The sequence below is a fragment of the Schistocerca americana genome, chromosome 4 (assembly GCF_021461395.2).
Source record: "Schistocerca americana isolate TAMUIC-IGC-003095 chromosome 4, iqSchAmer2.1, whole genome shotgun sequence".
Classification (NCBI taxonomy): Eukaryota; Metazoa; Arthropoda; class Insecta; order Orthoptera; family Acrididae; genus Schistocerca; species Schistocerca americana.
This window is the reverse complement of record NC_060122.1, coordinates 711,452,627-711,465,458: the sequence shown is the minus strand read 5'-3', so window position 1 is coordinate 711,465,458 and position 12,832 is coordinate 711,452,627. Positions and strand designations below refer to the sequence as shown.

The following is a 12,832-nucleotide window of genomic DNA, read 5'->3' as shown; positions in this document are numbered from 1 at the left end:
TTTTTAGTGTATAATACGAGGGTGGTTTGAAAAGTTCTCGGAATCACCACGAGAGGTTAGCACTAGCGCAACGGGTTGGTCACGTAATATTTATTGGACTGTTGCCTGTAAACACGTGCTACATCAGTGCTCTTGGAAGAGAACTGTGCCGTGATGTGGCTCTGTTGTTGTTCCAGCGTAGTGATTTGTGAAGATGGAAAAATCGAGATTCAAGCAGTGATTAAGTACTTTGTAAAGAAAGGTATGAAAGCAAAGGTCATTCATGCCGATTTCCGGAATATACTGAGGGACACTGCTCCTTCATATTCACTGTTGCCAAGTGGACAAATAATTATAACTTTGGTTGGGAGTGCTTACATGATGATCCACACAGTGGCCGTCTAAGATGTGTCACTACTCCAGAAATCATTGCAAAAGTGCACAAAATGGTCATAGCGGATCGCCAATTGAAAGTGTGTGAAATTGCTCACGCTTGCCAGATGTCATCTGAAAGGGCATATCACATTTTGACTAAAGAATTATAAATGAAAAAATTATCTGCAAGATGGGTGTCGTGACTCTTGACGCGTGCCTGCACACATGTGCAGTCACCATGGCAAAATTACATGAACTAACGTACGAATTGTTGCCACATGTGCCGTATAATATACAAATTTATTGACAAAATTAAGTGCTTTACATAGTAAGAGGGTGGTTTGAAAAGTTCTCGGAACAGAATAGAAAAAAAGCACTTACATCCCTGAAACATTTTTTATTTTTCAATGTAGTCTCCTTGTAGGTTAATGCACTTGGTCCAATGATGTTCCAGTGACTTGATCCCATCTTGAAAATGAGTTTCCTACAGGCCTAAAAAATAGTTGTCAAGTCCGGCTATCAATTCTTTGTTTGAAGTGAATCTTCGTCCACCAAGAAAAATTTTCAGGTTTGGGAAGAGATGGAAGTCTGATGGAGCTATATTGGGTGAATAAGGCAGGTGTGGCAACAATTCATACCTTAGTTCATGTAATTTTGCCATGGGAATGGCATATGTGTGCGGGGGCGCATTGTCTTGATGGAAGATGAGTTTCTTCCTTGCTAAACCTGGTCATTTTTCATGCATCTTTTGTTGAAATTTGTTGAGGAGGTTAGCATAGTATTCTCCAGCAATTGCTTGCACAGTGGAGAGATAATCTACAAACAGAATTCCCTTCGCATCCCAGAACACTGAAGCCATGACCTTCCCTGCCGAAGGAATTGTCTTTGCTTTCTTTGGTGGCAGAGAATCAGCATGTTTCCACTGCTTTGACTGTTGTTTTGTCTCTGGGTTATAGTAGTGTGCCCAAGTTTCATCCGTGGTCACAAACCAGTGCAAAAAATCTTGTTCATTCCTGCTAAAATGGGTCAAACATTGTTCCGATATGTCCATTCTCATGCGTTTTTGATCCAGCGCCAAGAGTTGCGGCACCCATCTTGCAGATAATTTTTTCATTTCCAATTCTTCAGTTAAAATGTGATATACCCTTTCATAAGACATCTGACAAGCGTGGGCAATTTCACACCCTTTCAATCAGTGATCCTCCATGACCATTTTGTGCACTTTTGCAATGATTCCTGGAGTAGTGACACATCTTAGCCGACCACTGCGTGGATCATCATCTAAGCTCCTCCAACCAAATTTAAATTCATTTGTCCACTTGGCAACAGTTGAATATGAAGGAGCAGAGTCCCCCCAGTGTATTCCGGAAATTGGCATGTATATACTCTGCTTTCATACCTTTTTTTACGAAGTACATAATCACTGCTTGAATCTCGATTGTTCCACCTTCGCAAATCACTACGCAGGGACAACAACAGAGTCACATCGCCGGCACAGCTCTCTTCCAAGAGCACTGATGTGGCACATGTTTACAGGCAACAGTCCAATAAATATCACGTGACCAAATCATTGCACTAGCACTGACCTCAGATGGTAATTCCAAGAACTTTCTCCCACACTCTTATTGCAAAATACACTACCTGCAATCATGTATCAAATATAATATTACTTGAATGCCTTCCACAACTCTACAGGCACACACTCATTCTTTTGATGAAATTTTCCTCAACTTTTTGGCATGCTTGCAACTGTAATAATGAAATTACATGCTGAATCTCAACCTTGATATCTGGAAAGCATCACGGTTTGTTGAGGTAAGAACAAGATTTGAAATATCTCCACAAGAAAAAATCATGTGTTGTCAAATCACAAGATCTGGGTGGCCAATTTGCATCACCATTGCACAAAATTACCCAGCCAGGGAACCTCTCTTGTAACAAGTCCATTGCTGCAATCAATGTGCAAAAGGTTGTGCCATCTTATTGAAATCAAACCTCTAATATTCACACGATCATGATTCAACCACAAAAACACATATAGCAGTAGCATTCAGCACCCACTGTTAATCTGTTTTCGGCATTATCTTTGAATAAGTATGCCCAATTACGGCCTCAACCCATTTTCAACACCCTACACAGTCACTTGTGGATGTTACGGCTTTGCCAGTTACCTGAGTGTTTTCTGTGCACCAAATCCTGACATTCTGCTTGTACCCAAAACTCCTCAACAGAAAGCGTGTTTTATCAGTGCACATTATTTTCCTGATGAAACTAATTTCTGTTCTTTGTTCCGCAAGCACACAAAGGGCAACTGCTTGGTGCTTTTAGTGATTGTCTGGCTTCAGTTCTCATGCCAGCTGGATTTTATAACACCAAAGGTGACAATCTTCTTTCATAATTCATTGTGTGGTAGTTCTGGAACTGTACAATTGTTTTGAACATTTGCAAATAGATTTTACCAGAATTAAAGCAACATTATCACCCACAATCGTGATTTTTCCACTGAATGACTACAATGACGACGCCTTGAGGGTTAAATTTCTGTGCGCTACATTGACTAAACACTCCTTGGAGTATGTAAATAGTCTCTACACAATATTCACCACATGTGTAAACATTTTCAGTGTGACAACATGCTGTTTCATCATGAAGTACTCCATTACTAAACACAAAGAATACAAAGAAAAATTGTGCAATGTTCAGTGCTGACAACTTACAAGAAAAAGTAGCAGTGGACATTTCAACAGTTGCATTCTTTATGGGACACCCTGTATAGGCAATAAATTTCATCTCTGCTACAAGTTTCTAATCTCCTGTAAACAACAAATAAATGTCAATGAGATATTGGTGATAATTCGAGACTTCTGAAATTGCTGCTGTTATGTATTTTCAATAATTATTTTAAATCCTATATTTATTCACCAATTTTTGGATTCTACTAATCGACCCCCCCCCCCCCTCCCCCAATCCCATTTTGCTCACTTGTGCTATATATAAAAGCAATGAGCTACAAGGAAGAGAAATTTCTACACAGATAGCTTAGTGTTACTAATTACTGTGAACTTTTGCTGAATTCCTCTACTGCTGGAAACAATTAACTGCTACTAGTATTTTAAACAGTACATTCACTTATTATTTATTCCTGGACAGCCTAAAGTATTTCAGTTTAAAGAAACTGTTTGATTTGAAACCTTGTTTTTCTTTCTCTACAGAACTAATGAAGTGACAGGATGTATTACTTTTTCATTGGAAATATTGTATAGAGCGATATAAATTTTTACAGCCACACTGACATCACCAGTGCTTACACAACAGAACAGAACAATTTATGTCAAGACGTTCGAGAACTAAAAGCTTTGAGTCCTTCTTCTACAACTGCAAAAGATATTCCATCATCAACAAGAACAGACGTCACACCCTGGGCTTCTAAATCTCTGATGTTTCTATATTCATCATCAAAGAAGAGCATGTCTTGAAACTGTATGCCAGATATCTTCCTGAACCTGTCAAAGAAAAGATAAATTTTTAGCATAATACTTTCAAGAATATTATCTCTCTGCATAATAACAAGTCTACAAAAAATGCATTGCCTTAACCAAATAATATCACTGAGTGTGTTGAAAATATAGTTGCTAAAAATTTAGTCCACTTCCTTTTAATGTTTATTTGGTATGTCTCTAGGACTGAACTGAATTAAATTGGATTTATTTGCCTGTAAACATCTTTTGTGTTGTATAAGGCATCGTCATTTGTTACATAATTGTACAATTGGTTACACAAATTATACAAAAGGTAGATACATAAATCTACAGATGGTTACATAAATGGTTATACAAAGGTTAACATATATGGATATTATTACATAAATATTGCATATTTTGTACTCGTCCATATTTAGTTTTGTTACGCCTGTTGCACAGACAAATTTTGTTGTATGTCATAAGTTACAATTTTGTTAGTTCACTATCACATTTACAATAAAAAGAGCATTGTATTTTTTCATTATGTATGAAATCACTTGCACTATAGAATGCTTTCTGTTTCTGCCATGTCTCTATCACCTTTTAAATTTATTTTCATGCAATTCCCTTGTGTCATGTGATACAGTGTTAAAAATGTTTTGCCAGTGAGTACAAAATTATTTTGGGCTTTACTCAAACGCATCCATGGAATCACTAATAAGTTCCTATCTGGTTTCATACGAGTGCACATTTGACCTGCTTTCATACATGTGGGCATTCTGTTTTGCTTGCATTAGTGCTTTGAATATGTATAGACTGAGGACTGTAAGTATTTTGTGCTCAGTAAAGTACTGTCTGCAAGAAGTTAATTTGCTCAAACCAAAAATACGTCTACTGGCTTTCTTCTGCCAGAGGAAGACATCTTTTACCCCAACAGAGATTCCCCAAAAAAGTATTCCATACTACAAATGTGTAGTGTATGGAAAAAGGCATAGTATGCAATAATCATGCACTCCATAGTGACACAATCCTTAAGAATACTAGGGAGATATAAAACTCTTGTCAACTTACTGCACAGCTCTTCTGTTTGGGTATTCCAGCACCATTTAGTATCTACATATATGCCAAACAATTTTACTGAATGTCTGAGTTCATTTGGTCCATTATTAATATCTCTAAGGGAAAAGAGGATGTGTTCAGTTTTGTTTTTATTTAATTACAGTCTATTTTCATGGAACCACTGACCTGTCTTTTCCATCACTGAGTTGTTCATTTATTTGACAACATTCGCATCACTATGTGACATGATAAAAGTTGTGTCGTCAGCATACATAACAAATTTATGCGTTAACAGGTTGGACACAACATAATAAATACACATACATAATAAATAAGAAAGGTCCCAGTACAGATCCATGCAAGACTCCAAATTTCACCTTGAGGGGATAAGATTTGTTATTTGAATTTGAAACTACCATTTGGTTTCTGTTTGTCAAATATGTTTTTGGCAATAATAGTTCTACATCAGCTATTCCATATTTTTCAAGTTTTATATTAAAATGCTATGTGGGACAGTGTCAAATGCCTTGGTTAAATCTACTTAAGTTGCACATGTGTGTTCCCTATTTTCAAAACCATGTAATATTGATAATACAACTTCCTTAACTGCCTTTATTGTTGATAGCCCACTTCAGAATCTATGTTGAGCCCTACTTAGGAGGTTATAGAAAAACATTTAATTGGTCTTTCATTAATGTTTCAATAATTTAAGATATTACAGGTACTACTGCAATGGGTCTGTAATTTTGGGGTGAATTTCTGTTTCCTTTTTTGAGTGTAGGCAAGACAAATGTCAGTTTAAGGCAGTCTGGTTCCTTCTGTAAACATCCTATTGATTAGTTAAGACAGTGGATTGCATGTAGTGTCTATTATTTTCTTTATGATAAAATTACAAAAACCATAGATGTCATCAGTTCTGGAGTTGCTCAATGTTTTGACTTAACATCATTTGGTTTTTGACCCCTACCCCCCCAAATCTTTGTAGCATACATCATTTTACTGCTAGTATTATTGTTTTTTTTTTGTTTTTTTTTTTGTGATTACAACAAATTTCATTAGAGAATTGATGTACTGTACCTCTAGTAGTTAAATTCATCACACTTTAAAGGCGTAGCAACAAGATGAACACAGGGGGAGCTGTTCTCACTGTGTGTATTTGTAGAAACGAATTTTTTTTTCTTCTCAAAGATAATCAGATAATTAATTTATTGTTTGTTTGCAGCAACATGTCTGCAGTCCATACATGCAGGTATCCCCACACCACAGCACTCTGCTATTGTAGCTACAATAAACTGGTGTGGCCTATTTCAACTTTATTGGTGGACTGTGCCATTTTGTTTATGCTCCTTTAGCGGTGCGCTATGGTACTATGGCCCAGGGATTTCATTGCGTACAGACATATACCTGGATACAAACGATTTTTTAAAGTGAAAATTAAAACTTCGTGACTACCACTGATATAGTTGAACTTATAACCATTGTAGCACTGAGTTATTTTCAAAATTAAACATGTCATCCAGCAAATGAAACATTTGGTGCAAAATTCTTCGGGCGGGCCAGTTACTAATAAGCTATGATTAAGCCAACATACCAGTAAATTAATCAAGAAGCTCAATTCCACAAGTTGCTGGTTTATGGGATCGTCTTCTGCACCAACGCAACCAAAGTAAAGTATTTATTTAAAGAAATAGAGCAGTAAGACACTGTGTAAAGCAGTTAACTGAACATCTTGCTGAAGACTCTTTAAATATCTTGAGTTCTTAAATTTGCTTCCCAATGCATTTACTCCTTAATGGTATTTGTTGTTAATAATAAAAATCAGCTTCAGTTAAATTGGGATTCTTAAGGACACTGACTCTGTCTGTGGCTCGGAGTAGGGATCTGTTCTCTCAGGTGGAGGTTTTAGCTGAACATCTTGCTGAAGACTCTTTAAATATCTTGAGTTCTTAAATTTGCTTCCCAATGCATTTACTCCTTAATGGTATTTGTTGTTAATAATAAAAATCAGCTTCAGTTAAATTGGGATTCTTAAGGACACTGACTCTGTCTGTGGCTCGGAGTAGGGATCTGTTCTCTCAGGTGGAGGTTTTAGCTGAACATCTAGCTGAAGACTCTTTAAATATCTTGAGTTCTTAAATTTGCTTCCCAATGCATTTACTCCTTAATGGTATTTGTTGTTAATAATAAAAATCAGCTTCAGTTAAATTGGGATTCTTAAGGACACTGACTCTGTCTGTGGCTCGGAGTAGGGATCTGTTCTCTCAGGTGGAGGTTTTCAGCAGCCTTCCATGTGACATAAAGCAAAAAGTTGAAAAACCTTATCTATTTTGGAGAAAAACAAAGAGTAGCCACTGTTGTTGCAAATTATCTGATAATATAGACTCAAGAGTTAAAGATTTCAATGAGCTGCATGATAAATATAAATATGCATTGAAAATAGGCCTCTGTTCCCATGGCCCAGTCTGGAAGAAATTAAACTAGCAACAGGAGATAAACAACATCCGTGCTTTTCCTTCCCCAGAGTAGTGGCAATGCTTTTAATTTTAATGTGCCTAATTTACAATGTGTAGCCAGAATAGTTTAGAGCAGTTTAACAATATTTATTTATTTATGTAATTTCTAACAAACACTTCAGTTTGTTAATGGATACTTTGAAAAGTTTCACATCCCTGAAGATTCTTCTCCAAATAGGGTCTATAGAATGAACGGAGAGTGTAACAGAAAGGGTGACATAACAGTATGACCTAAAAAAAATTAAAGAAGTAACAGCTATGTCCTCCCCCCACGAACCATGGACCTTACTGTTGGTGGGGAGGCTTGTGTGCCTCAGTGATACAGATAGCCGTACCGTAGGTGCAACCACAATGGAGGGGTATCTGTTGAGAGGCCAGACAAACATGTGGTTCCTGAAGAGGGGCAGCAGCATTTTCAGTAGTTGCAGAGGCAACAGTCTGGATGATTGACTGATCTGGCCTTGTAACACTAACCAAAATGGCCTTGCTGTGCTGGTACTGTGAATGGCTGAACGCAAGAGGAAACTACAGCTGTAATTCTTCCCGAGGACATGCAGCTTTACTGTATGGTTAAATAATGGTGGCGTCCTCTTGGGTAAAATATTCCGGAGGTAAAATAGTCTCCCATTCGGATCTCCAGGTGGGGACTACTCAAGAGGACGTTGTTATCAGGAGAAAGAAAACTGGTGTTCTAGGGATCGGAGCGTGGAATGTCAGATCCCTCAATCGGGCAGGTAGGTTAAAAACTTTGAAAAGGGAAATGAATAGGTTAAAGTTAGATATAGTGGGAATTAGTGAAATTCGGTGGCAGGAGGAACAAGACTTCTGCTCATGTGACTACAGGGTTATAAACACAAAATCAAGTAGGGGTAATGCAGGAGTAGGTTTAATAATGAATAAAAAAAATTGGAATGTAGTAAGCTACTACAAACAGCATAGTGAATGCATTATTGTGGCCAAGATAGATACGAATCCCACACATACCACAGTAGTACAAGTGTATATGCCAACTAGCTCCGCAGATGACGAAGAGATTGATGAAAAGTATGATCGAGATAAAACAAATTATTCAGATAGTGAAGGGAGATGAAAATTTAATAGTCATGGGTGACTGGAATTTGATAGTAGGAATAGGGAGAGGAGGAAACGTACTAGGTGAATATGGACTGCAGTTAAGAAATGAAAGAGGAAGCCACCTGGTAGAATTTTGCACAGAGCATAACTTAATCATAGCTAACACTTGGTTCAAGTATCATGAAAGAAGGTTGTATACATGGAAGAAGCTTGGAGATACTGGAAGGTTTCAGATAGATTATATAATGGTAAGACAGAGATTTAGGAACCAGGTTTTAAATTGTAAGACATTTCCAGGGACAGATGTGGACTCTGACCACAATCTATTGGATATGAACAGTAGATTAAAGTTGAGAAAACTGCAAAAAGGTGGGAATTTAAGGAGATGGGACCTGGATAAACTGATTAAACCAGAGGTTGTACAGAGTTTCAGGGAGAGCATAAGGGAACAATTGACAGGAATGGGGGGAAGAAATACAGTAGAAGAAGAAAGGGGTAGCTCTGAGGGATGAAATAGTGAAGGGCTAGTAGAAATCCTTGGGTAACAGAAGAAATATCGAATTTAATTGATGAAAGGAGAAAATACAAAAATGCAGTAAGTGAAGCAGGCAAAAAGGAATACAAATGTCTCAAAAATGAGATCGACAGGAAGTGCAAAATGGCTAAGCAGGGATGGCTAGAGGACAAATGTAAGGATGTAGAGGCTTATCTCACGAGGGGTAAGATAGATACTACATACAAGGGCAATGTTCTTGAGGACAATATTATGGAAATGGAAGCATATGTAGATGAAGATAAAATGGGAGATATGATACTGTGCGAAGAGTCTGACAAAGCACTGAAAGACCTATTTCATAACAAGGCCCCGGGAGTAGACAACATTCCATTAGAACCAGTCCTGACAAAGCTCCACCATCTGATGAGCAAGATGTATGAGACGGGCGAAATACCCTCAAACTTCAAGAAGAATATAATAATTCCAATCCCAAAGAAAGCAGGGGTTGACAGATCTGAAAATTACTGAACTATCAGTTCAATAAGCCACAGCTGCAAAATACTAACACGAATTCTTTACAGAAGAATGGAAAAATTGGTATAAACCGACCTCAAGGAAGATCAGTTTGGATTCCGTAGAAATGTCGGAACACATGAGACAATACTGACTCTACGACTTATCTTAGAAAATAAATTAAGGAAAGGTAAACCTACGTTTCCAGCATTTGTAGACTTCGAGAAAGCTTTTGACAATGTTGACTGGAATACTCTCTTTCAAATTATAAAGGTGGCAGGGGTAAAATACAGGGAGCAAAAGGCTATTTACAATTTGTACAGAAACCAGATTGCAGCTATAAGAGTAGGGGGGCCATGTAAGGGAAGCATTGGTTGGGAAGGGAGTGAGACAGGGCTGTAGCCTCTCCCTGATGTTATTCAATCTGTATATTGAGCAAGCAGCAATGGAAACAAAAGAAAAATTTGAAGTAGGAATTAAAATCCATGGAGAAGAAATAAAAACTTTGAGGTTCGCCGATGACATTGTAATTCTGTTAGAGACAGCAAAGGACCTGGAAGAGCAGCTGAACAGTATGGATAGTGTGTTAAAAGAATTGAATTGGATTGAAGTGAATTGAATTTTATTTGATCCTGTAAGATTACATTGTGTACAGTAAATGTACGTGTAATATAGGACATGTCAAAGTATTATCGTTCATTATCACTTATTTTTCTACACCTTTAGCTTACATTTTTACACCACTGATAATGAATAACAATATATACAAATTTAATGGCATAAGTATTCTGCAACACTGTAGAAGGATATAAGATGAACATCAACAAAAGTAAAATGGGGAAATGGAATGTAGTTGAATTAAATAGGGTGATGCTGAGGGAATTAGGTTAGGAAATGAGTCACTTAAAGCAGTAAAGGAGTTTTGCTATATGGGGAGCAAAATAACTGATGATGGTCGAAGTAGAGAGGATATAAAATGTAGACTGGCAATGGCAAGGAAAGTGTTTCTGAAGAAGAGAAATTTGTTAACATCGAGTATTGATTTAAGTGTCAGGAAGTCGTTTTTGAAAGTATTTGTATGGAGTGTAGCCATGTATGGAAGTGAAACATGGATGATAAATAGTTTGGACAAGAAAAGAATAGAAGCTTTCAAAATGTGGTGCTACAGAAGAATTCTGAAGATTAGATGGGTAGATCACATAACTAATGAGGAGGTATTGAATAGAATTGGGGAGAAGAGGAGTTTGTGGCAGAACTTGACTAGAAGAAGGGATCGGTTGGTAGGACATATTATGAGGCATCAAGGGATCACCAATTTAGTATTGGAGGGCATTGTGGAGGGTAGTAACTGTAGAGGGAGACCAAGAGATGAATACACTAAGCAGATTCAGAAGGATGTAGGTTGCAGTAGGTACTGGGAGATGAAGAAGCTTGCACAGGATAGGGTAGCATGGACAGCTGCATCAAACCAGTCACAGGACTGAAGACCACTACAACAACAGCTATGTTGCTGTGCTATGATTCTATTTCAATGAGATTGTTATTGATGTACCACCCAATGGAGGGGGTGCATCAACAAACTAGCAGTCAGCTCAGGGTTTGCTACTGAGCAATATAAAAACAAGACTTATTTTTTCACATGAATCAATATAATTCTTATCGGAAAAGAAGGGCAATGTCGTAAATAGGAGGAAACAAATATGACTATGAATCCAGTTGAATACAATAGGAGATTATTATAATATTATAAGCTGGAAACAGCATGTGCAAGTTGTGATAGAATTTTGGAAAAAAGCTGTTCACAACACATATGCAAAATGTTTTGTAACACCAATCATACATGACAACCGTTTAACAGGCCTGACAGAGAACACTATTAATCTGATAGACTCACCTCTAAATTATTTTGATGAAGTTAAATAAATACACTTTTTTATATCACTTTTTTCTTATTAATGCTCACAGTTATCAATTGCATCTTAATGGTGCTTTTTCCAAATGGAAAGTTAGAAAATGTCAGTAAATAGAACTTGGTGTTTTCATATTCTGCTCCTCTTTATTATTCACCAAGCGCATGCTACAGGAACAGACCACAGTGGCACAGCCATAACAACTCCTTGTGTAAGGTACTTCTAATTATGTGATTCCATTCCATTTAAATACCTAGGCTCTTACATGCAAAGTGATGGAGGATTGGAGGCCGAAATACAACACAGGATAAATAGTGGATGGGTGAACTGGAGGAAACTGAGCGGAGAACTCTGTGATAAGAAGGTTAGCTGCAGAATGAACGGAAACTTTTCAAGTTTGTGGTGAGGCCTGTGATGCTGTGTAGCGCAGAAATTTGGCCAATTACAAAAGTGGCAGAAATGAGAATGTTAAGGTGGATGAGTGGGGTGACACGAAAGAATAGACTAAGGAATGAGTACATCAGGGGAACAGTGAAAGTTGGCCCAGAGGGAAGAAGATCCAAGAAAGTAGGCTAAGATGGTATGGACATGTGCAGAGAAGAGGGGAGTACTACGTGGGGAGAAGAGTTGAAGGCCTAGAAATCGAAGGATCAAGGAGAAGAGGAAGACAAACTGAGATGGAAAGACGAGGAAGCAGGAGCTACGAGAGAAAGGATGCCTCAGAGAAAAAGCACTGGATAGGCATTTATGGAAGAGAATGATCCAGCAAAGCAATGCTGACCCCACATGATGTGGGAAAGGGCTGAGATGATGATGATGATGATGATGACGGCCATTATGCGATTCCATTCTCATCTCGCACTAAAACCCTTGTCCTCTATCAACTAGAACAGCATACCAAACATTTAGAAGTTAGCCAACTTAATGTCCAGGTTACTATGCTATTAAAATTCCTATTTACGTAACTTTCCTCCATTTTATGTCTCCATTACATACTGAATGCTTGTCTTTACTCATTTTGTTATTGACGTTCACCAGGGATTCTGAGTAGGACATCAATTTCTTCGAAGTGCAGTATGAAACATAGTTCAAATATTGATTGATTTCAGTAACAGACTATCATGCTGAAATGCAACCCCAAGATCTTGTATTGTGCAAGTTATTTCCCATGCTGCATTGCAATTAAAATGTACAATTAAAATTACACCAAATGTTCTAGTGTGAGTACAGAAATTACTGCTACATTCAATACTTACATTCATGTTTTTTATTCTCTGACAATCTTGCACTACTGATTGTGAAAATTGCAGTACGCAAAAAAGTGGCTTGAATGATTTCTACACTCAGAAAATGTATAGATAAGTTTACCAACAATAAGTGAATAAGGCTAAATAGAGTATACACACAGGCTTAAAAGTGCTTTTTATGTAGATTTGGTAAGAACTGCTTTTC

General features: G+C 37.5%; 1 protein-coding gene across 5 annotated transcripts in view; it reads right to left on the bottom strand.

Moving 5' to 3' along the window:
* Positions 1 to 3,589: 3,589 nt before the first annotated feature.
* Positions 3,590 to 12,832, bottom strand: part of LOC124613954 (magnesium-dependent phosphatase 1-like) — a 45,566-nt gene continuing 36,323 nt past the window's right edge. For 4 of the 5 annotated variants that reach the window (XM_047142731.1, XM_047142728.1, XM_047142730.1 and 1 more), the window contains exon 4: positions 3,590 to 3,857. In XM_047142731.1, the coding sequence (XP_046998687.1) occupies positions 3,686 to 3,857 (172 nt within the window). In that variant the 3' untranslated portion in view covers positions 3,590 to 3,685. The remainder of the gene's footprint in view (positions 3,858 to 12,832) is intronic. The other variant, XM_047142732.1, reaches the window with a different exon arrangement.